The sequence below is a fragment of the Ictidomys tridecemlineatus genome, chromosome 12, assembly GCF_052094955.1.
Source record: "Ictidomys tridecemlineatus isolate mIctTri1 chromosome 12, mIctTri1.hap1, whole genome shotgun sequence".
In the NCBI taxonomy this organism is placed as follows: Eukaryota; Metazoa; Chordata; class Mammalia; order Rodentia; family Sciuridae; genus Ictidomys; species Ictidomys tridecemlineatus.
Genome location: NC_135488.1, coordinates 40,847,124 through 40,871,715, shown reverse-complemented (window position 1 = coordinate 40,871,715; position 24,592 = coordinate 40,847,124). Strand labels below are relative to the sequence as shown.

Below are 24,592 nucleotides of genomic sequence, written 5' to 3'. Positions count from 1 at the left end.
CAGTGCCAGGATGAAATTGGGAAGAAAACACAGGCTGGGAGACAGCTTGAATCATCTGTCTTTGCATAAATTCCATGGTCTTCTGTACCTGAGTTCACTTGCCAAGGAGTGATCACAATAGCCAGGTTATGATCCCTAACTTCCTGAGCACGTAGCCACAGAGCTCATCTGATAATAATGTCAGCGCTTTTTCGTTGGTTGGTTGGTTGGTTTTTGTGAGCCAAACACCTCAGCAGCCATGATCCCAGCCTATGTACGCTGAAGACCACCATCCCAATGAGTTCTAGGATCACTTGTCTCCTATCTTAACCTTCTGTTAGGTTAGTAGAGTCTATGGAAGAGGAAGTCTGTCTGGGGCCTTGGTAGCCTAAGAAATTCATAGCAGAGATCTTCACATCCAACCCAGAAGGGATGGAGAACAGGCTCTAGGTTAGAGGAGGGCGAGAGGAAAGAGGTGTTCAGAGGAAGGAGAAGCGGGCTGTTGTATTCCCCCACTCGGGGTCATGGCACCACTGGACCATACACCATGTTGGAGGGAAGCAGTCCCTTTGCTGGTCTTTGGAATCATTGTTCTCAGGAGGGCAGCATTTGGGATGTGGCCTCCATTCTCGGAGGCTGGTCCACATGGAGGTGGGCTCCACCAATGCAGAAGCATGGCTCTAATGTGGTATCCGTGCTGGTCAGCCTGTCCTCACTGTGGCCAAACTTAAGGAAAATAACTCAGAGGAGGAATCCTAGGCCTTTTCTCTGGCTTTCACAACTTTCTCTTTGGTTGTGCTCTGAGGCTGTCCATAAAGCTCTAGTGTGTGGCAGTGGAGAGCTCCTCAGCCCTTGCCACAAAGGCATAGACTGGGAGAGAGAGAACAAGGCTGGGAGAGAGGGAGAGAGAGAGAAAGACGGAGAGGAGAAGGGGGACCTCTACTTGGAGAATGAGGATTCAGTGGAGCCAACAGGGACAAGGTACCGTTGCCAAGGACGCAATTCTCTTCAGGTCTTCCTCCAACCATACCCAACCTTTCTTCCAGTCCCTCCCACCTCCCAGTAGTGTATTCATCTTGAATGAGAATTTCATGTTGACACCAGAGCACTCACCATCCAATGCTTCCCTCCAAACCCACCTGTGAAGATGGCTCATGTGGGGTCTGAATCTTCGGCACAGGAGCTTTTTGTGGGAGATTTCAGATGCAAACCCTAGTGGTGTGCTTTGGAAGATGCAAGAGGACCTGGGATGTTTTGGAGTCCAAAGCCTTTGGTAGGAACCGACATTAGGTCTGTTGAAGTGCTCTGCCTAGTTCTTCCTCAGGGAGGACTGTGGAGGCTGTCTTTGTTGGTATTGGTGCTGAATTGGAGAGCTCTCAGTTGTGTGGCTCAGGTCTTTTCTGGCCGAGCCTCTTATATTTTGGGGTGTCCCATGTTGTACCTCTTGCATGCCAACTGCTTCCCATATACTACTCTCCTCCCAGAGCTGAAGATTCCTCACCATTGCAACGTTTTTTATGCTATGAACCCTCACATTGAATACAACTTTGTGCTGAGGAAGAGGACCATCTCAAAGAAGAAGGATGAGTGGATCCAGCCCAAACCTACCCCTTGTGATGCAAAAGAGGCTCAAGCTCTCCATAGGATCCTTCTAAGAACATTCTTCTGCTGTTTGGTTGGGCAGTGCTGAAGCATCCTATGATCATTTACATTTATTAATATATGCTTCAAAATTTTGAAGTTGCCAATCTATAGTGTGGCATTAGATATTTGTTATATATTCCCTTTAGTAACATATTCATTACTATATCATATATTTGTTATTTAAACTAAGTACTTTTTAAAATATAAATTTTTTGTTATCTGATCTACTTTGATGATTTGAGTGTCTTAATTGTAGCAGTTGATTCCTAGAAGAAACATATAAGCCCAAAGGAAGGAATGTTTCATTTGATCACAAAGAAATTTTGTTTTTAGGAGTTTTTAAGATGGTATTATCTGAGTTAATTTTCCAATGGGAGCAATGGAATATCAGATATCATGACACAAACACAAACAAAGACACACAAACATACACTAGAGCACACACACACTCGTTGAAGGATGGAGAGTCTGAGTTGGTCTATGGTGAAATACTTTGGAGAAGTCTTTCAGATTTCTCCAATTTTGGAGTATTTTCAATTTCATAAGGTATCTTGTAGATGAAACCTAAGTCTAAAGAGACATGCCTGTGTGCTTCACATGCAACTTTATACATTATCTGAAGGTAATTTCATGCAATATTTTTAGTGAAGCTGATTTTGACTGTGAACCATCATCCCCAGAGGTCCGGTGTGAAATTTTCTACTTGTAGCATCACAATGGGGTTCCACTGTTTTGTTTTTGGAATATTTCCAATTTTAGTTGTTCAGATTTTAATGATATATAATATATAATATATATATATATATATATAATTTAAAGATAATGAATTTTATACATCTAGGAATCTGTAGGCCATAGAAAATGAATGGATGCCAACTGCTGCCTAGACTGGTCTGCAGGATCCTGTAGCGTTTGAGCATGTGTGAGGGCTGCATAGGGCTTGCAAAAAATCCTGCATCAAACTGAGTTCCTAGAAATCTCCACCACAGCATAAGGGCCAATGAGAAGTACACTTCCACTCAGAAGCTGGGAAGCTACCTTATGAAGGTGATCATAGGTGCTGGGCCCCCTTGCTAGGACACTTTTTCTGTTGGGCCAAAACTGTGCTCTGAATGTGTTTGCTGAGAAGGGTTTGACATTTCAGAACTGAAGTAGTTTGTGAAAGCTGCTTCCGCTTGCAGGAACAAAGCGTATTCTCAGTGAGTACTCTGGGACTGTCCCTGGTTGAATTAGAGTTGTCAGAAACACTTGTAATGATTGGCATTCACGGTTTCACATTGAAGCATCTGTGCCATCTGTAAACCACAGTTTGTTGCCTGTGGGGCCAGCATTTCAATGAGTTTTCTGAAAAAGTATGACTTATGGATTTCAATGGAACTTTAGAGAATTGATCTTCTGAGCATTCCCTTTGCCTCCCCATATTTGGTGATGTAAGGTACAAGGGCTCTTTTGGTAGCACACATTGGGATGGAATGTGCTTACTGAAAACAGCTAGGTAATGGAGAATTGAAACCACTTCTGCAAAGCAGTTTCAACTTGCAGGACTAACTTAGTTGTAAGTGAGCACAAGGTGTTTTTTTCTGGTTGAACTAGAATGAAGCAGAACCGGTTCTTAGAGGTGACAAGCACACTTTCACATTGAGGCATCTGTGCCAAAAACAAACAAAAAACAGTTAATTCATGTGGGTACCTGCACTTCAAATGTATGTTGTAAGCAAGTTTGACAAATGGATATCAATAACACTTTGGAGAATTGATCTTTTCGGCTGGTCCTCTTTCTTCCTGCAAGTTAGTGATGCTAGATTCAAGAGATCTCTTTCTGGCGCACTTTGTGTTTCATGCCTGAACTGTGCTCTGAATGTGCTTGATGAGAACAGCTTAGAAGTGCAGAAGTGAAGCTGTTTGTGGAAGCAGCTTCAAGTAGCACAAAGTAACTTGTTCTCAGTGAGCACATGGGAATTTTTCCCTGGCTGAAGCAGTGAAAATGAGAACTGGTTCTCAGCTGGTAGGCATGTTTGCATTTGGAAATGTCTTTGCCATCAGTCATCTAGAGTTCCTTGCATGCAGAAACCTGCATTTCATGTGAGTTTTCAGAAAGGTCCAATGAATGGGTTTCCAAGAAATTTTGTTGAATTGATCTTGCCTTCTCAAAATTGGTGATCCTAGGTGCAAGGAATCTCTTGTAAGCCAATATTGTATTTTGGGCCTGACCTCTGCTCTGAATGAGCTTGCTGAGAATATTTTGGGAGTGCATAAGTAAAGTAGTCTCTCAGCAGCTTCAACATTCAGGAACTTACCTTGTTCTCAGTGAGCACATTGGGGTTTGTCACTGCTTAAAGTAGCATGAAGAACAACTGCTTCTCAGAGGTGGCAGTTTCCCTTTGAAGCATCGGTACAATTGGTCAATGCGAATTCAATGCAGGCAGGCACTTGCATTTCAAGTGAATTTTGTGACAAAAGATTGAGCAATGGATTTCAATCCACCTTGGGGAACTGATCTTTCCAGAAGGCTCACATTTTTTTCTCAAAGTTGTTAAACCCTAGGTATAGAGCTCTCTTGCTAGCACCCTTTGTATATGGGCTGAAACTGTGCTCTGAATGTAATTCCTGAAAATATTTTGGAAGTACAGCACTGAATAATTTTGCAAGCAGTTTTAATATTAGGAAATAACTTTCTTCTCAGTGTGCACATTAAGCTTTGTACCTGGCTGAACTAGCATTAAATCAAAATGCTTCTGGGAGCTCTGGGCACTGTTTCAATTTGAAACAACTGTGCCATTGTTAAATTTTTTGCTGTCAGGCACCTGCAGTTTCAAGGAATTGTCAGAAAAGATTGAGTAAGGGAATATAAGGATACTTTGTGCAATTCATCTTCTCAGCAAGACCACTTTCCTAATCAATGTTGGTGATGCTAGACAAGAGTGGACTTTTGCAATGATACTTTGTAATGTTTTTCAGGAAATGTGTTCTGAATGTGCATCCTGAGATGCATTTGTAGAGGGCAAACAGAAAAAGTTTGTGCAAAAAGCATCAAAGTAGCTTTGTTCTCAGTGAACACATGGGGGGTTTCCCTGGTTGAACTTGCAAGAAGCAGAACCTCTTATGAGAGCTGATGGCACAGTTTCACTACGCACTCAGTAAAGCACAGGTCATTGCAGACGGGCTCATGCAAATTTCAAGATAGTTTTCAGAATCCATTTGAGGAATGGATTCCAAAGAATCTTTAAGGAATTGATCCACCCAGCAGTCCCATCGCTTCCTTTCTGAGCAAGTGCTCGGAGGTACAAGGGCTCTCCCGCTAGCACACTTCAGATATTGAGCCTGAACTGTTCTCTGAATGTGCTCAATGAGAAGAGTATGAAGTGCAGAAGAGAAACAGGGTGTGCAAACAGCTTCAATTGCAGGATGTATAAGTGTTCCTAGAGAGCACATTGGGATTTGGGCCTGGTTGAACTAATCGGAATTGGAACCCCTTCTGAGAGCCAGCAGTCACTGGCTTAGAAGTTTCTGTGTCTTGTATAAAGCAGAGTTTGTTTCTCCTGGGCACCTTCATTTCCAGTGAGTTTTCAGAAAAATTTGAGAAGAGGATTTCAATGAAACTGGGCAACTGATCTTGTGAACCGTCCAACTTTCCATGTGAATATTGGTGATGTTAGGTCCAAGGGCTCTCTGGGTAGCACAATTTGCACTTTGGGTGTAAAGTGTCATCTGAACGTGCTGGCTGAGAAAAGCTTGGAAGTGCAGAATGGAAGCATTTTGTGCAGGCAGCTTCCAATTGAAGGAACGGTCTTGTTCTCTGTAAGCACATTGGGTTTTGTTTCTGGTTGAAGCTTCATGAAGCAGTACCGCTTCTCAGAACCAGCACTCTCTGTTTCTCTTTAGCCTCTGTTACATTGGAAATGCAGGTTCCCTGCATGAAGGCTCCTGCGTTTCCAGTTAAGTTTTCTGAATGAGTGGGAACCATTGATTTCAGTGAAACATTTGCAAATGGATTTTCTTCAAAGGGCAGCTTTCCTTTTTAAAGTTGGTGATTGGAGCTACAAGGGTTCTCTTATAGGTACACTTTTCCTATTGGGCCAGAAGTGGGTTCTGAATGTGCTTGCTCAGGAGAGCTTAGAAGTTCAGAAGTGAAGCAGTTCCTGCAAGCAGCTTCCACTTGCAGGGACAAAGTGTGTTCTCAATTAGCAATTTGTGGCTGTCCCTGGATGAACTAGAATGTGGCAGAATGACATGTAATAACTGGCAGACACAGTTTCACTTTGAAGCCTCTGTGCCATCTGTAAACCTGTTTGTTGCATGTGGGTCCCTGCATTTCAAGAGAGTGTTCTGACTTTCTTACCTGCCACCTGATAGGTGCCTGCTGCTTCCTCCTTGGCAGATAGCTGTACTTTGCTACAATCTCACAACTGGTACCCCAGCTCTAAGCTTCATGTTGTGCTGCTGGGGACAGTTGTCTCTCTTGCCTCTCTGAGTCTCCTCTACCTCTTTCCTGATAGCTCCTGGGACATCTCTTGGCCTCTGACCCCTGAAGATACCCCCAGTATTCTTCACCACAGGCAAAGACCTCCCTCTCTGGGTGGCAGACATGGTTGTTTGTGCATCTGGTTTGAAGTGGAAGTTGGCTTTGCCTTGTTTGTTTTGATTTCTCTCTCTCTCTCTCTCTCTCTGCTTTTCTTTCAGATTTTGTTTTGTTTTTGCTGTGTGTGTATGTGTACGTGTGTGTGTGTGTGTGTGTGTGTGTGTGTGTGTTGAGATACTTGATTTTTTTATTAAACATCCAAGACTGGGTTCAGATGGAAGAGATGGGGGTGAGGGTGCACACCTGTCACCTGCATCTGCAGGTAAAAAGAAGAGGGAAAAACCCCAATCCTGGGATGGAAGTAGGTTTCTTTTTGTTTTTCTTCTTCCTTCTTTTTCTCTTTCCCTCCTCCTCCTGTATCCCTTCCTTCTCCTCCTCCTGGATCTCCATGGCACACTCCTGCAGGGGGAGAGATCACTCAGGGCAGGACTGTGGCTGCTGTCTGATTACTGTCTGTGAGTACTATGCGAGAGACAGGAGCTGGCTTTGGAAAGACAGAAAATCTGGAATTCACACAGGCACACAGAGACACATGCATTCTTGCTTTCTCTATCACACACTCTCACACCTCCCACATATGTGTGCATGCGCACACACACACACACACACTCCTACTCTCTCTCAAACACACAACACAGGATGAGTTGATGCCAGCAAACATCAATCCAGTTGAAGAAATTGAATATTAACACCCTCCTCCTCCTCCTCCTCCTCCTCTTCCTCCTCCTCCTCTTCCTCCTCCTCCTCCTCTTCCTCCTCATCCTCCTCTTCCTCTTTTTCCTCCTCTTCCTCCTCTTCCTCCTCCTCCTCCTCTTCCTCCTCATCCTCCTCCTCCTCTTCCTCCTCCTCCTCTTCCTCCTCCTCCTCCTCTTCCTCTTTTTCCTCCTCTTCCTCCTCTTCCTCCTCTTCCTCCTCCTCCTCTTTTCCTTGCAACTTGATGAAAGGTAGGAATTTACTCTCCAGGCTGCAGAGCACCAGGCAGAGTGAGTCTATTAAAGGGAGAGCGTCCTGCTAAGGAGAGGGGCTGGAAGCAGGAGACCCTGGCCTACCAAGGCATTCATGTAGCAGTGCAGTCATTGCTAAGGAGAGGGCTTGCTCAACCGGCATGGGCTGGGAGGGGGAGGGGGAGTGAAGTGGGGGGTAATGGAAGATTGGGGATTGGTTGGGGATGGGTGCTGGTGGGGGCAGGTGATGGAATGGAAAGGGAATAGGCTATTGATTAAGCTTGGAAGCTGGGGAGGAAAGAGAGAGACGGGGGGAGGAAGGAAGGAAGGAAGGAAGGAAGGAAGGAAGGAAGGAAGGAAGGAAGGAAGGAAGGAAAAGCAAGCAAGCCAGAGGGCCCGACTAGCTGGGACCAGTGACAGTAGTAGGGGCAGGGAGTGGAGTAGAGGACCTTATCCACGGATGACCTCCATTCTCTAAACCTTAACCTGATGCCCTAAAAGAGTCTTCCAACCTCCTTACGTTTAATGACTGACCCTCTCACCATCTTGGTCATCGCTGGATGGTCATTAACAACACAACAAAAAACCTCCCTTCTGCCTCTTGATGGACAAATCGCATCATGTCTATTTCTTCTTTTGAATAGTGTTTATTGAGCATATACTATGTACCTACTGTGGACACTCAGGAGCCATAGAGAAAGACCCATCCACACTTTATATTATACAGAAGGGAGCAGAGAATTTGTCCCCTGATATCTTTGCTTACAAGACACTGCCTCACAGAGGTCAACCTTGTAATTTTTCTCTCTCCCTCTTCTCTCTCTCTCATACACACATACACAATCTCACAACTCTCTCTCACACACATTCCTCTCTCCATTTCTCCTTTTCTGTTTTTGCCCACTTATCAGACTGGCACATGTTATGTACAGTTTTCCCTTTGGCTATTTGTCTGAGGTCCTCTCTAGCATATAAGCTTTTGGGAGGAAGACAGATTTTGGCCTTTTTTTTAGAGTATATGTTTATCACTTTATTTTTTTGTTTTTTTATTGGTTGTTCAAAACATTACAAAGCTCTTGATATATCATATTTCATACATTTGATTCAAGTGGGTTATGAACTCCCATTTTTACCCCAAATACAGATTGCAGAATCACATTGGTTACACATCCACGTTTTTACATAATGCCATACTAGTGACTGTTGTATTCTGCTATCTTTCCTATCCTCCACTATCCCCCCTCCCCTCCCCTCCCATCTTCTCTCTCTACCCCATCTACTGTAATTCATTTCTCTCCCTTGATTTTTTTCCTTTTCCCCTCACATCCACTTATATGTAATTTTGTATAACAATGAGGGTCTCCTTCCATTTCCATGCAATTTCCCTTCTCTTTCCCTTTCCCTCCCACCTCTCATCCCTGTTTAATATTAATGTTCTTCTCATGCTCTTCCTCCCTGCTCTGTTTTTAGTTGCTCTCCTTATATCAAAGAAGACATTTGGCATTTGTTTTTTAGGGATTGGCTAGCTTCACTTAGCATAATCTGCTCTAATGCCATCCATTTCCTAGCAAATTCCATGATTTTGTCGTTTTTTTAGTGCTGAGTAATACTCCATTGTGTATAAATGCCACATTTTTTTAATCCATTCATCTATTGAAGGGCATCTAACTTGGTTCCACAGTCTAGCTATTGTGAATTGTGCTGCTATGAACATCTATGTGGCAGTATCCCTGTAGTACACTCTTTTAAGGTCTTCAGGGCATAGTCTGAGAAGGGCATTAGCTGAGTCAAATGGTGGTTCCATTCCCAGCTTTCCCAGGAATCTCCATTCTCCTTTCCAAATTGGCCGCACCAATTTGCAGTCCCACCAGCAATGTACAAGTGTACACTTTTCCCCACATCCTCGCCAGCACTTGTTGTTGTTTGACTTCATAATGGCTGCCAATCTTACTGGAGTGAGATGGTATCTTAGGGGGGTTTTGATTTGCATTTCTCTGACTGCTAGCGATGGTGAGCATTTTTTCATGTACTTGTTGAATGATTGTATGTCCTCCTCTGAGAAGTGTCTATTCAGGTCCTTGGCCCATTTGTTGATTGGGTTATTTGTTTTCTTATTGTCTAATTTTTTGAGTTCTTTGTATACTCTGGATATTAGGGCTCTATCTGAAGTGTGAGGAGTAAAGATTTGTTCCCATGATGTAGGGTCCCTATTTACCTCTCTTATTGTTTCTCTTGCTGAGAAAAAAACTTTTTAGTTTGAGTAAGTCCCATTTGTTGATTCTTGTTATTAACTCTTGTGCTATGGGTGTCCTATTAAGGAATTTGGAGTCTGACCCCACAATATGTAGATTGGAGCCAACTTTTTCTTCTATCAGACTCGAGTCTCTGATTTGATATCAAGCTCCTTGATCCATTTTGAGTTAACTTTTGTGCATGATGAGAGAAAGGGATTCAGTTTCATTTTGTTGCATATGGATTTCCAGTTTTCCCAACACCAGTTGTTGAAGATGCTATCCTTCCTCCATTGCATGCTTTTAGCCCCTTTATCAAATATAAGATAGTTGTAATTTTGTGGATTGGTTTCTGTGTCCTCTATTCTGTACCATTGGTCCACCCGCCTGTTTTGGTACCAGTACCATGCTGTTTTTGTTACTATTGCTCTGTAGTACAGTTTGAAATCTGGTATCGCTATACCACCTGATTCACACTTCCTGCTTAGAATTGCTTTTGCTATTCTGGGTCTTTTATTTTTCCATATGAATTTCTTGATTGCTTTATCTATTTCTACAAGAAATGCTGTTGGGATTTTGATTGGCATTGCATTGAACCTATAGAGAACATTTGGTAATATCGCCATTTTGATGATGTTAGTTCTGCCTATCCATGAACAGGGTATATTTTTCCATCTTCTAAGATCTTCTTCTATTTCTCTCTTTAGGGTTCTGTAGTTTTCATTGTATAAATCTTTCACTTCTTTTGTTAGGTTGATTCCCAAGTATTTTATTTTTTTTGAAGATATTGTGAATAGGGTGGTTTTCCTCATTTCCAGTTCAGAAGATTTGTCACTGATATACAGGAATGCCTTTGACTTATGCATGTTGATTTTATGTCCTGCCACTTTGCTGAATTCATTTATTAGCTCTAGTAGTTTCTTTGTAGACCCTTTTGTGTCTTTTAGGTATAGGATCATATCATCCACAAATAGTGATAATTTAAGTTCTTCTTTTCCTATCTTAATGCCTTTAATTTCTTTTGTCTGTATAATTGCTCTGGCCAGTATTTCAAGAACTATATTGATTAGAAGTGGTGATAGAGGGCATCCCTGTCTTGTTCCAGATTTTAGAGGGAATGCCTTCAGTTTTTCTCCATTTAGAATGATGCTAGCCTGAGGCTTAGCATGGATAGCTTTTACAATGTTGAGGTAAGTTCCTGTTATCCCTAGTTTTTCTAGTGTTTTTAACATAAAGGGATGCTGTACTTTGTGGAATGCTTTTTCTGTTTCTATCGAGATGATCATATGGTTCTTATCTTTAAGTTTATTGATGTGGTGAATAATGTTTATTGATTTCCATATTTTGAACCATCCTTGCATCCTAGGGATGCATCTACTTGATTATGGTGCACGATATTTTTGATATGTTTTTGTATTCGATTTGCCAGAATTTTATTGAGGATTTTGCATCTAAATTCATTAGGGATATTGGTCTGTAGTTTTCTTTCTTTGAGGTGTCTTTATCTGGTTTGGGAATCAGGGTGATATTGGCCTCATAGAATGAATTTGGAAGTTCTCCCTCTTTTTCTATCTCCTGAAAAAGATTGTAGAGTATTGGTATTAGTTCTTCTTTGAAGATCTTATAAAACTCTGCTGTATACCCATCCGGTCCTGGGCTTTTCTTGGTTGGTAGTCTTTTGATGGCTTCTTCTATTTCCTCACTTGATATTGGTCTGTTTAGGTTGTTTATATCATCCTGACTCAATCTGGGTAGTTCATATGTCTTAAGGAATTTATCGATGCCTTCACTATCTTCTATTTTATTAGAGTATAGGGTTTCAAAATAATTTCTAATTATCTTCTGTATTTCTGAATTGTCTGTTGTGATGTTGCCTTTTTCATCCCATAAGCTAGTAATTTGGGTTCTCTCTCTTCTTCTCTTTGTTAGCATGGCTAGTGGTCTATCAATCTTATTTATTTTTTCAAAGAACCAACTTTTAGTTTTGTCAATTTTTTGGATTGTTTCTTTTGTTTCGAATTCATTGATTTCTGCTCTAATTTTAATTATTTCTTGCCTTCTACTGTATTTGCTGCTGATTTGTTCTTCTTTTTCTAAGGCTTCGAGGTGTAGTGTGAGGTCATTTATTTGTTGGCTTTTCCTTCTTTTAAGGAATGAACTCCATGAAATGAATTTTCCTCTTAGTACTGCTTTCATAGTGTCCCAGAGATTTCGATATGTTGTGTCTGAGTTTTCATTTACCTCTAAGAATTTTTTAATTTCCTCTTTGATGTCTTCTGTAACCCTTTGTTCATTCAGTAGCATATTGTTTAATCTCCATGTGATGTAGGATTTTTTCTTTCTCATTTTATTATTGATTTCCAATTTCATTCCATTATGATCAGATAAAATGCATGATAGTATCTCTATTCCTTTGTAATTGCCAAGATTTGCCCTGTGACATAATATATGGTCTATTTTTCAGAAGGATCCATGTGCTGCTGAGAAGAAAGTGTATCCGCTTGATGTTGGGTGGTATATTCTGTATATATCAATTAAGTCTAAATTATTAATTGTATTATTGAGCTCTATGGTTTCTTTATTCAACTTTTGTTTGGAAGATCTGTCCAGTGGTGAGAGAGGTGTTTTAAAATCTCCCATGATTATTGTGTTGTGGTCTATTAGACTCTTGAACTTGAGAAGAGTTTGTTTGGTGAATGTAGCTGCACCATTGTTTGGGGCATATATATTAATGATCGTCAAGTCTTGTTGGTGTATGGTTCCCTTGAGCAGTATGTAGTGTCCTTGTTTATCTCTTTTGATTAACTTTGGGATGAAGTCTATTTTATTTGATACAAGTATGGACACCCCTGCTTGCTTCTGGGGTCCGTATGAATGATATGATTTTTCCCAACCTTTCACCTTTAGTCTGTGTATGTCTTTTCCTATCAGATGAGTCTCCTGTAGGCAGCATATTATTGGGTCTTTTTTTAAAATCCATTCTACTAGCCTATGTCTTTTGATTGGTGCATTTAAGCCATTAACATTTAGGGTTACTATTGAGATATGGTTTGTATTTCCAGCCATATTTGATTATGTATGTTACTTAACATGATTTGTTTTTCCTCTACGATTAGTTTTTCCTTTACTGTACTACCTCTCGCTGTTGGTTTTCATTGTTATTTTTCATTTCCTCTTCCTGTATTGTTTTGCCAAGGATGTTTTGAAGAGCTGGTTTTCTAGCTGCAAATTCTTTTAACTTTTGTTTATCGTGGAAGATTTTTATTTCATCTTCAATCCTGAAGCCTAGTTTCGCTGGATATATGATTCTTGGTTGGAACCCTTTTTCTTTCAGCGTTTGAAATATGTTGTTCCAGGATCTTCTAGCTTTCAGGGTCTGTGTTGAAAGATCAGCAGTTATCCTGATTGGTTTACCCCTAAATGTAATCTTCTTCCTCTCTCTTGTGGCTTTTAAGATTCTCTCCTTATTCTGTATGTTGGGCATCTCCATTACTATGTGTCTTGGTGTGGATCTCTTATGATTTTGTACATTCGGTGTCCTATAGGCTTCTAGTATTTGGATTTCTTTTTCATTCTTTAATTCTGGGAAGTTTTCTAGTATTATTTCATTGAATAGATTGCTCATTCCCTTGGTTTGGAGATATATACCCTCTTGTATCCCAATAACTCTTAGGTTTGGTTTCTTTATGTTATCCCATAATTCTTGGATGTTCTCCTCATGATTTCTTAACATTCTCGCTGAGCTGTCTATGTTCTTTTCAAGTTGAAAAACTTTGTCTTCGTTGTCTGAAGTTCTATCTTCTAAGTGTTCTACTCTGCTGGTAATACTCTCATTTGAATTTTTAATTTGGTTATTGTTTCCTGCATTTCCAGGATTTGTTTGTTTTTTTACATCCTCTATCTCCCTATAGAGTTGATCTTTTGATTCTTGGATTTGTTTATGTAATTCATTGTCAAAGTGATCTTTCATTGTCTGAATTTGCTGAATAATGTCTTCCTTGAGACTCCAGATCATCTGAAGCATGTATATCCTGAACTCTTTGTCTGACATTCCATCAGCTGCAGATATTACCTCATCTAATATTGAATTGACCTGTATTGTTTGTGGTCCTTTCTTTCCTTGTCTTTTCATACTGCTCATGATTCTTTCTAGCTTTGTGAAACTGTTGTGTTAATGTTTTTCCCCTTATATATTTGTATTGTTCTTGTATAGCTCCCAAATCCCTCTTTTTTGGAGAAAGACAATGTTAACAGTTCCCAATATCAACAGTACATCATCTAAGCACAAGTTTTCATTATTAATACATTTATAGTTAGATTCTAAGTCTATAGATATTGGTTTTAATTATTACTTAAGAATCTATTCATTAGTTTCATAAAAGGCATACCATATCTGGTGGCATATAGAAAACTTAATTTCAGATGAAGGATGTTATACTTACAGGGAAAGGAGTGAGGGTATGAGGTTAAACTAACTTAGCACCTTTGGAGAACTCTAACCAATAAACTGGTAGTTTATGGAAGAATGTATAGACTCAACCTCCTATCTGTATTTAGATAGTTACCCTATGTATAGATAGCAAAATTTAGGAGATTGAAAGTGAGATAGAGAGAATATGAATGAAAAAAAAAAGAAAAAAGAACAAGGAAGAAAAGAGAAGGAAAAGGAAAGTAAGATAGAAATAAAGAAAAAAAATGGGGGGGAGGTGGGGTATATGCAATTCCTCTATATTATATTACTTTGGTAATTCAGTTGTTCATGCACAGTTCTTGGTTTCACATATGTTGAAGTTGTGGAAGAGAGAGAAGAAAAGAGAGAAAGAAAGAGAAAAAAAAGTATCTCAGAACACTGTTTTCCTTGCTTCCAGTAGTTGGCGTTGTCTATTCCTAGCTTGAGCCTCTGTATTCAGGGTGGTGGGTATAGCCAGTGTGAAAGGACATGAGCTTCCACCTGTATCTTCCCTACTCTAGTCTCTGAGGTAGAAACCAGGTGCCTGTACAGTTGTTGTTTTGTGTTGATAGCTACAACCCCCAAAGGCTTGTGGGAAATATTTTGCACTCTAGTTCAAACAGGGACAGCCACAAATTGCTCACTGGGAACCCTCTTTGCTGCCGCAAGTGGACGCTGCTTGCATGAACCGCTTCACTTCTGAACTTCTAAAGTTCTCCTGAGCAAGCACATTCAAAACCCACTTCAGGCCCAATAGGAAAAGTGTACCTAGAAGAGAGCCCTTGTAGCTCTTATCACCAACTTTAAAGAGGAAAGCTGCCCTCTGAAGAAAATCCATTTGCCAATGTTTCACTGAAATCAATGGTTCCCCCTTACTCAGAAAACAAAATAGAAACGCAGGAGCCTTCATGAGGGGAACCTGCATTTCTAATGGAACAGATACTTCAGAGAGAAAGTGAGAGTGCCGGCTCTGAGAAGCAGTTCTGCTTCATGCAGCTTCAACCAGAAATAAAACCCAATGTGCTTACAGAGAACAAGACCGTTCCCTCAATTGGAAGCTGCCTGCACAAAATGCTTCCATTCTGCACTTCCAAGCTTTTCTCAGCCAGCACGTTCAGTCAACACTTTACACCCAAAGTGCAAATTGTGCTACCCAGAGAGCCCTTGGACCTAACATCATCACCAGTATTCACATGGAAAGTTGGACGGTTGACAAGATCAATGGCCCAGAGTTTCATTGAAATCTTTTTCTCAATTTTTTTGAAAACTCACTGGAAATGAAAGGCCCACAAGCAACAAACTCTGCTTTATACAAGACACAGAAACGTCTAAGTAAAGCCCGGGACTGCTGGCTCTAAGAAGGGGTTCCAAATCCTACTAGTTCAACCAAGCCCAAATCCCAATGTGCTCTCTAGGAACACTTTTACATCTTGCAATTGAAGCTGTTTGCATACCCTGCTTCTCTTCTGCACTTCACACTCTAGAGCTGTTTGCACACCCTGGTTCTCTTCTGCACTTCACACTCTTCTCACTGAGCACATTCAGAGAGCAGTGCAGGCTCAATATCCAAAGTGCACTAGCTGGAGAGCCCTTGTACCTTGGAGCAGTTGCTCAGATAGGTCTGATGGGTGGTTCAATTCCTCCATGATTCTTTGGAATCCATTCCTCAAACGGATTCTAAAAACTATCTTGAAATTGCATGAGCCTGACTACAATGACCTCTGCTTTATTGAGTGCATAGATGGTTCCAAGTGAAATGGCACCATCATCTCTGACAAGAGGTTCTGCTTCCTGCATGTTCAACCAGGGAAAAATCGCCACGTGTTCACTGAGAACAAAGCTACTTGTGCACAAAATTTTTCTGTTTGCCCCCTACATATGCATCTCAGGATGCACATTCAGAACACATTTCCTGCAAAAAACATGAGAAAGTATCCTTGCAAAAGTCCACTCTGGTCTAGCATCGCCAACATTGATTAGGAAATGAATTGCACAGGTTTCATTGTATTCCCTTGGTCTCCTTTTTCTAAAAACTCATTGAAACTGCAGGTGCCTGACAGCAACCAACTTACCATTGACCAAGAGCACAGTTGTTTCCAATGAAAACTGTGCCTGTTAGCTCTCAGAAGCCATTGGATTTAAGGCTACTTCAGCCAGGATCAAAGCTCAATGGGCACGATGAGAAAAATGTCATTTCCTAATGTGGAAGCTGCTTGCCAAAATTCTTCTGTGCTGCACTTCCAAAATATTTTCAGGAAGCACACTCAGAGCACAGTTTCAGCCCATATGCAAAGAGTGCTAGCAAGAGTGCCCTTGGACCTAGGTCAGCAACTTGGAGAACTGTGGGCCCACTGGGAAGAGCAATTCCCCAAGGTGGATTGAAATCCATTGCTCAATTGTTTGTCACAGAATTCACTTGAAATCCAAGTGCCTGCCTGCATTGAACTCGCACTGACCAATTGTACAAACACTTCAAAGGGAAACTGCCACCTCTGAGAAGCGGTGGTTCTTCATGCTAGTTTAAGTAGTGACAAACCCCAATGTGCTCACTGAGAATAAAATGAGCTCCTGAATGTTGAAGCTGCTGAGAGACTGCTTTACTTTTGCACTCCCAAACTACTCTCAGCAAGCACATTCAGAACCGACGTCAGGCCCAAAATACAATGTTGGTGACAAGAGAGGCCTTGCACCCAGGATCACCAATTTTGAGAAGGCAATGAGGACTGCTGAAAAGATGAACTCCACAAAATTCCATGGAAACCCACTCATCGGACCTTTCTGAGAACACTTGAAATGCAGGTTTCTGCATGCAAGGAACTGTGTGTGACAGATGGCAAAGTTTGCCAAATGCAAACATGCCTACCAGCTCTGAGAAGCCATTCTCATTCACACTTCTTCAACCTGGGAAAAGTCCCCATGTGCTCACTGAGAACAAGTTAGCTTGTGCTACTTGAAGCTGCTTCCACAAACAGTTTTACTTCTGCACTTCTAAGCTGTTCTCATCAAGCACATTCAGAGCACAGTTCAGGCATGAAACACAAAGTGCACCAGAAAGAGATCACCAACTTGCAGGAGGAAAGAGGACCAGCTGAGAAGATCAGTTCTCCAAAGTCTCATTGACATCCACTTGTCACATTTGTTTACAATATACACTTGAAGTGCAGGTACCCAAATGAGTGAACTGTTTTTGATCAATGGCACCAGAGGCTTCAATGTGACAGCATGCCTGTCACCTGTAAGGAGCAATTTTTCTTTCTTCTAGCTCACACAGAAAAAAACACCATGTGCCTACTTACAACAAAGTTAGTCTTGCAAGTTGAAACTGCTTGCAGCAAATGGCTTCCATTCCCCACTTGCAGCCAACAGTGGTTGACAGATGGCACAGAGGCTTCAATGTGAAACCGTGAATGCCAATCATTACAAGTGCTTCTGACACACTCTAGTTGAACCAGGGAAAGCCCAAAGTGGTCAATGAGAACACACTTTGTTCCTGCAAGTGGAAGCAGCTTGCATAAACTGCTTCACATAGAAAATTCCAAGCTCTTCTCAGCAAGCACATTCAGAAAACAGTTCTGGCCCAATGGAAAAAGGGACCTAGCAAGAGGATCCCATACATATGATTACCTTCATAAGGTAGCTTCCCAACTTCTGTGTGGAACTGTGTTTCTCCTTGGCCCTTATGCTGTTTTGGAGACCACTAGCTCAGCTTTGTGCAGGATCATCAGACCTGGACTTTTGGCAAGACCTGTACAGCCCTCACACATGCTCAGATGCTACAGGACTTTGCAGACCAGTCCAGACAACAGTAGGCATCCATTCATTGTCTACAGTCTACAGATTCCTAGATGCATGGCATTCATTATCATCAAATGCAGAATTTTCATCAAAAACCATATATATATATGTGTGTGTATATATATATATATATATTTCCAATCTGAATCAAGAAAATCAGAAATATCCCCAAATCCAAAGAGTGGATCTCCATTGTGATGCTACCAGTGGAAAATTCCACAGCTGACCTCATGGGATGGTTCACAGTGAAAACACAGCTGCATGAAAAATATTACATGACATGACCTTCTGGTTATGTAGAAAGTGGCATGTGAAGTACACATGCATGTCTTCTTCAGACATGGGATTCATTTGCAAGACACCTTATGCAATGGAAAATACTCCAAAATGGGAGAAATCAGAACCACATCTCCAAAGTATTTCAGAAGAGACCAACTCCATCTGTGTATCTATCGCTCAGTCAGTGTGTGTGCTCTAGTGTGTGTGTGTGTGTGTGTGTGTGTGTGTGTGCGCGCGCGCTCTAGTGTGTCTTTGTTTGTATTTGTACCATGATAGCCGATACTTCATTGCCCCCATTGGAAAACTGACTCAGATAATGCCATCTGCCAAACTCCTAAAAACCAAACTTCTTGCTAATACAAGGAAACATTCCTTCCTGTTGGTTTGGATGTGTCCTTTAGGAATCACTGCTACATTGAGTATACTCAAATCATCACAGTAGATCAGGTAACAAAAACATATATATTTTAAAATAATAATATATTAATGGAAACAACAAATACAGGATAGAGTAAAAACTATGTTACTAAACAAGGTCAAGGTCAATGGCAAACTATAGATACAAACTTTGAAGAAAATAATTATCAATGTAAATATTCCTGGGCTGCCTCAGCCCTGCCCAGGCACACAGCAGCAGAATGGTTTTGCAAGCATCCTCAGGAGGGCTGCAGCCTTCTTTGTAGAACGAGAAGGAGGTTGAGGCTGGATCCAATCATCATTCTTTTGGGAGAGGCTCCTTTTCCTCAGCACGAAGTTGGGTTCTATGTGAGGGTTCTTTGCGTAAAATACGTTGGCCTGCGCTGGAATCCTCAGCTCTGGAGGGAGAGGGGTGTACAAAATAAGGTGGCTCAGGAGGTGCTCCCTGGGACACCCCAACATCTGAGAGCTTGTGCCAGAAAAGGCCAGAGCCACACACCTGGGAGCTCTCCAATTCAGCACCAATACCAACAAGACAGCCTCCACAGTCCTCCCTGAGGAAGAACTAGGCAGAGCACTTCCACAGACCTAATGTCGGTTCCTACCAAAGGCTTTGGACTCCAGAACATCCCAGGTCCTCTTACATCTGCCAAAGCACACCACTAGGGTTTGCATCTGAAATCTCCCACAAAAAGCTCCTGTGCCGAAGATTCAGTCCCCACATGAGCCATCTTCATGAGTGGGTTTGGAGGGAAGCATTGGATGGTGAGTGCTCTGATGTCAACATAAAATTCTCATTCAAGATGAATACATTACTGCAAGGTGGGAGGGACTGGAAGAAAGGTTGAGCATGGTTGGAGGAAGACCTAAACAGGGGTGCGCCCTGGGCAATAATACCTTGTTCCTGTAGGCTCCACTGAATCCTCATTCTCCAAGTAGAGGTCCTCCTTCTCCATCTTTCTCTCTCTCCCTCTCTCCCAGCCTTGTTCTCTCTCTCCCTGTCTATGCCTTTGTGGCAAGGGCTGAGGAGCTCTCCACTGCCACACACTAGAGCTTTATGGACAGCCTCAGTACACAACCAAAGAGAAAGTTGTGAAAGCCAGAGAAAAGGCCAAGGATTCCTCAAGTATGACCACAGTGAGGACAGGCTGACCAGCACAAATACCACATTAGAGCCATGCTTCTGCATTGGTGGAGCCCACCTCCATGTGAACCAGGCTTCTGAGAATGGAGGCCACATTCCAAATGCTGCCCTATTGAGAACAATGGTTCCAAAGGCCAGCAAAGGGAATGCTCCCCTCCAACATGGTGTATGGTCCAGTGGTGCCATGACCCCAAGTGGGGGAATACAACAGCCCGCTTCTCCTTCCTCTGAACACGTGTTTCCTATCACCCTCCTCTAACCTAGAGCCTGTTCTCCATCCCTTCTGGGTTGGATGTGAAGATCTCTGCTATGAAATTCTAAGGCTACCAAGGCCCCAGACAGACTTCCTCTTCCAATGATTCTACTAACCTAACAGTAGGTTAAGATAGGAGATAAGTGATTCTAGAACTCGTAGGGATGGTGGTCTTCAGCATACATAGGCTGGGATAATGGCTGCTGTGGTGTTTGGCTCACAAAAACCAACCAACCAACCAACGAAAAAGCGCTGGCATTATTATCAGATGAGCTGTGTGGCTACGTGCTCAGGAAGTTAGGGATCATAACCTGGCTATTGTGATCACTCCTTGGCAAGTGAACTCAGGTACAGAAGACCATGGAATTTATGCAAAGACAGATGATTCAAGCTGTCTCCCAGGCTGTGTTTTCTTCCCAATTTCATCCTGTTACTGCTTGCTAGAATCCTGGCAATGCTCTGCCAAGGCAGTGGTTTTCTGGTCACACAGAAGGCTTTCAATATTGCTGCTTCAATCCACAAAATGCCAGTTCCCTCGTTAGCCCATGCATTCCATGTTCCTCTGAAACCACTCCTATCCCAGACCATGAAAGCATACTGCTCATGGAAAGAGGCTTTCCTCCTCACTCCTCAAAGATGTCAGCTTTGGATGCCTGTTCATGTACAGGGGAGGCACCTGGTGGGGAGCCACAATATCCACTGGGGTATACCATTGGACCTCAAGACCTTCCACCAGCAGAAGTGCAGTTGGCTTTGTGCACGAACCCAACACACCTATTGGAGTGTTCTTGGGGGTCAGAGACTACACTTTGGTGCTAAGAGTTGACCTGAGTCCACATCCTGACCCTTGCTCTCTGCCATCTGATTGTCCCACTTACTGTGACGGTGAGAGATGATTTGGCCCAGCTCATAATCCTCCGGGTTCTCCTGAGTAAGCAAGTGCAGCTCGAGGGCCCTGCGGATGACGACAGGAGCCCGATCTTGGCAGGTCACCTGGAGCAGCATGGGAGACAGGCCTTCAGGAAATGGGCCTTGAAGTGACTACTCAAGGACAGTGGGCAGGGGCATTCTGGAGGCACCTCCACTCTAAATACAAGGGCAACATCAATGACCCTACTACCTGAGGCTGACCTCCTGCTCATCGCATGGGCTCTTCCCATAGGCTACTAGCCCAATCCTTGTACATAGGACTTCCTGGACCTGCCATTGCTCTTTGTGGAGCTGCACTCCTCTAGAAGTGAAAGGACCCCACTACCTGCATACAGATGCAATGTCATCCCACAAGTTGAGAGGAATTGGACAATAGCCTCCAAGATCCCAGGTCCGCCCGAGGATGCAGGCGGCATTGGGAATGGCCTAGGCACAAAACCTACAGGCTTTGGTCTGGATTGCCAGGGCCCAAATCAGACCCAGGAACATGACCACACACAGGAGTGACGAAAGATAGCCATGAGAGCTCCTGGCCTCCAGAGGCTCAGTGCTGGCTGGGGTGTAGGAGGGCACCTCATCCAGCAAGGGTGGTCATTGGGTTACCTGGACATTTAGTGTGCTTCCTCCACATCCATACTGACTCTGCAGAGAGACCCTCTCAGCTCCTTATTCAAGGAACATGCAGAACCTCACACTGCTGTCCTCCTCCATAGACCTTAGCATCCCATAGAGTGAAACCTGCAATCTAGGTCCTGGCCTGTTCTCATCTGTCACCCATACCTGCCTCTGCCCTTCTGGACTGCATGCTGCCACCTGACACACAGACTCCCTCAGACATGGTGGTGGACAAGCTGCTGCTCTCCCTCATCTCAGCTCCAGCCCTTCACACTGACCTCTCCCTTCTTGATTCCCATCTATCCTCCTGATCATCCAGAAGCTCCAAATTCAAGAGGGCATGAGTAGTCCATGGTATTGGACCAGTGTCTGCTCCCCACCCAGGTGTAAGCACCAGGGGACACCCCTGCTCCCAGGCTTACCAAAACAGTCTTGGCCATCTTTGGACTTTGTGTTTCTAAGTGGACACGAATTAAGCAGGTGTCTCCCATCTGGAAAAGCGGCCTGGAGCACTTGTTGCAGGTTGATTCTGAGAACTGTGGGGGATGGAACATCAGCAAACCCAGAAACAGGAAGCCACCCCAGCCTGTCAGTTGGCTCTATGGGCTTCTAGCACATATGTCCAGGTGCTGAGGCTTCTTATTTCCCCACGTGGGAGTGGAATGGCAGCACAAGTACAGCTTGAATAAGGTAGGTGTTTACCTCCTTTCTCTTGAACTCAGGGCGTTTCCTCACAATGAAATATTTTATCCCCGGATTCATGAACTGATACATGAGTGAGTGGTCAGGGACCTTGATTTCTGCAGAGCAAAGTGGAGAGAATTGTTAGATGGCACTCAAGGATTTTACCACAAAACACACACAACCCCTGAGAGTCTCCGCCAGGGCGAGCCTGCACCAGAATTGAGAGCCCTCCTATCCAGCTACAGTGCCACCAAAGACTCTCTCAGTGATTCTTCACTGGAGAAGATGATGTACAGGATTCTAAACCAAAAGAGCACCTGGCAATGGAAACAGCACCTTGGGCCCAGAACTTCTCAGTGCAGGTTGGATCTGCCAAAGGGACACTGCTAGGCTCTGTATCAAGATTGGCAAAGGCTCCTGTGCTTAGGCCTTTCTCCCCAGGGCAGCCATGCTCACACATGGGCATTCAGGGAAGCATTGGATGGTGGGCGAATTCATCCCCTTGCCCTGGATGAATCCACTCATGGATGACTACACCGAGGGGAGGTGGTATCCATCAGAGGAGTGTTGGGCATGGACATGGGAGGACTTCAGCAGGGTGGTGCCCTGGAGAACTCTATTGTTTTTTAGGTTCGCTCTCCTTCCCCTTGTTTCTCATCATGAGCTGTCTGCTTGGTACTTTTATTCTGGTTCTTGTTCTACTTCTGGCTCTTCTTTCTGTCCTGCATCTTCTTGTAGTTCTTTCTGGGTCTTTTTCTTGTTCTTACATGATTCCTTCTTGTTCTTCTTCTTGTGTATCTCCCTCCACCCTTCCTTCTGTTTCACCTCCTCCTTTTTCTTCTTCTTCCTCCTGCTCTTCATCGTGTGATCCTCTCCCCACTCAGTTGTGTCCTCTTTCTCCTCCTCCTTCTCCTTATATCTCTGGCAATGGTGGGGCGTCCTGAGGAGTTCAAATCTATCACACTCTTCTGCCCAGATGCAGCTTCTGTTCAGTAGTCCAACATGAAATCAGTTCTCAATCAATGGCCAGGAGTGAAACCAAGACCAAAGACAAGTGACTTCCTTTCTTTGTCATTGTCACAGTCAGGAAAGACTGAATAACAGACACCGTATTCTGGATAGGCTTCTACCTGTGGAAGTCCGCACCTCATCTGGACCAGGATTGCTAAAATAGATTCCACCTCCATAAAGTTTCCCCAATGAAAACAAGGTTTCCAAAATCTAGGAGAGGGCCAGCATCACTGCCACCCTCCTGCCATAAGGCATAGATGCCATCACACCTAGTGGGTTCCAGGCCCCCCGTAGTCCTCCCTTTTGACGTCTGTTACACACAAACCTCCCCTGGTCTGCAGCCTGCTCTCAACTGATGCTTGTGTTGAAAGTCTGTTTCTGAAATCATCTTCGTAGTTTCTCAGTTGGTAATTCCTTATTGACTGGCTTATTTTTGTACCAGGGATAAAACCAGAGGCACTGAAGCACTGAGACCATTCCCAGGCCTTTTTACTTGGGTACAGGGTCTCCCTAAGTTTCTGAGGTTGTTTGGAAATTCCCATCCTCCTGCACTGCCTCCCAAGTCCCTGAGATTCGCAGACACTGCCCCTTGCCCAGCTCCTTGCACCTCAGTCTTCCTCATGTGTGAGACAGAGCCAACTCAAATGAGGTGGTGTGGGAAAATTGGAAAACTCACTTACGTGCCCGACAGATGGTGGGTTCTATTGTGGACAGGCTGGATGGTGGAGGCTAGGAGTGTCTGGCTCACAAGAAAGGAAAGAGCACTGGAATTGTGGACAGCTCAGCATTGTGGCCTCTGTTCTTCAGATGCCCTTCTTTGTTGCTGGAAGGAATAATAACCTGGCCATTCTGATATCTTCAGGAGATGGGCACCCAGGCACAGAGGACTTGGAATTCTTCCCAAAAGAACCCAAACAGGCTGTCCCCTAGCCTTGACTTCCTCTTCACTGAGTCCTGTTCCCAGTTGCTGTAATCCTGACATTCCTGTGAGTAGGCAGGACTTCTCATATCCTGGCCATGGATTGGGACCTGTGCTGCTTCTGTCCATAGCAATGCTGATCCAATCAGGACCCATGTTCTCCTCCTCTTCATTTGAAGGCATCCTTATCAGTGAGCCATAAACCAAACTGATGATGGATTGAGCCTCTCTCTCTGCCTTGCCCTCATGGATATTAGCTTCGCATTGCCAGACCAGGTCCAGGGGAGAACACATTTAGGGAGGTTCAGCAGCCCCCTTGGGCCTCATTGAGCACCTCCACATTGGACACGCCCATCACTGCACTTGGTCTCCCGCACCAGGCCCACCACACTTTGGTATTTTGTGGCCAAGGCCCACTTTCTCTTGGCTGTGAGTTATCCTGAGCCCACTGTGGATCATGTCTCCCCACTGTCTGATTGTCCTACTTACTCTCATTCTCAGAAATCATTCTCAGAAGCTCAAAGTTGTCCACATCCTCCTGCTGCAACAAATTTTGGTCCAAGGCCCTTCGGATGAGGCTCGTCACCGTATCCACAAAGGTCACCTGGATCAGGGTGGGATAAATGTCATCAGAGAATGGCTTTTAGAGGAGCTACCCAGAAGACTGTGGTCAAACATTCAGGAGAAATCTCAGCTACATATACAAGGGCACAATCTT

At 43.4% G+C, this 24,592-nt stretch overlaps 1 protein-coding gene across 8 annotated transcripts in view; it reads right to left on the bottom strand.

The window, feature by feature from the left end:
- Positions 1–18,344: 18,344 nt before the first annotated feature.
- The window catches only part of LOC144369291 (uncharacterized), a 33,759-nt gene continuing 27,511 nt past the window's right edge, over positions 18,345–24,592 (bottom strand). For all 8 annotated transcript variants that reach the window (XM_078028719.1, XM_078028717.1, XM_078028716.1 and 5 more), the window contains 5 exons: positions 24,364–24,478; positions 21,963–22,060; positions 21,683–21,796; positions 20,594–20,708; positions 18,345–18,716 (listed from right to left, as the gene is read on the bottom strand). In XM_078028719.1, coding sequence (XP_077884845.1) covers positions 18,511–18,716; positions 20,594–20,708; positions 21,683–21,796; positions 21,963–22,060; positions 24,364–24,478 — 648 coding nt within the window. In that variant the 3' untranslated portion in view covers positions 18,345–18,510. The remainder of the gene's footprint in view (positions 18,717–20,593; positions 20,709–21,682; positions 21,797–21,962; positions 22,061–24,363; positions 24,479–24,592) is intronic.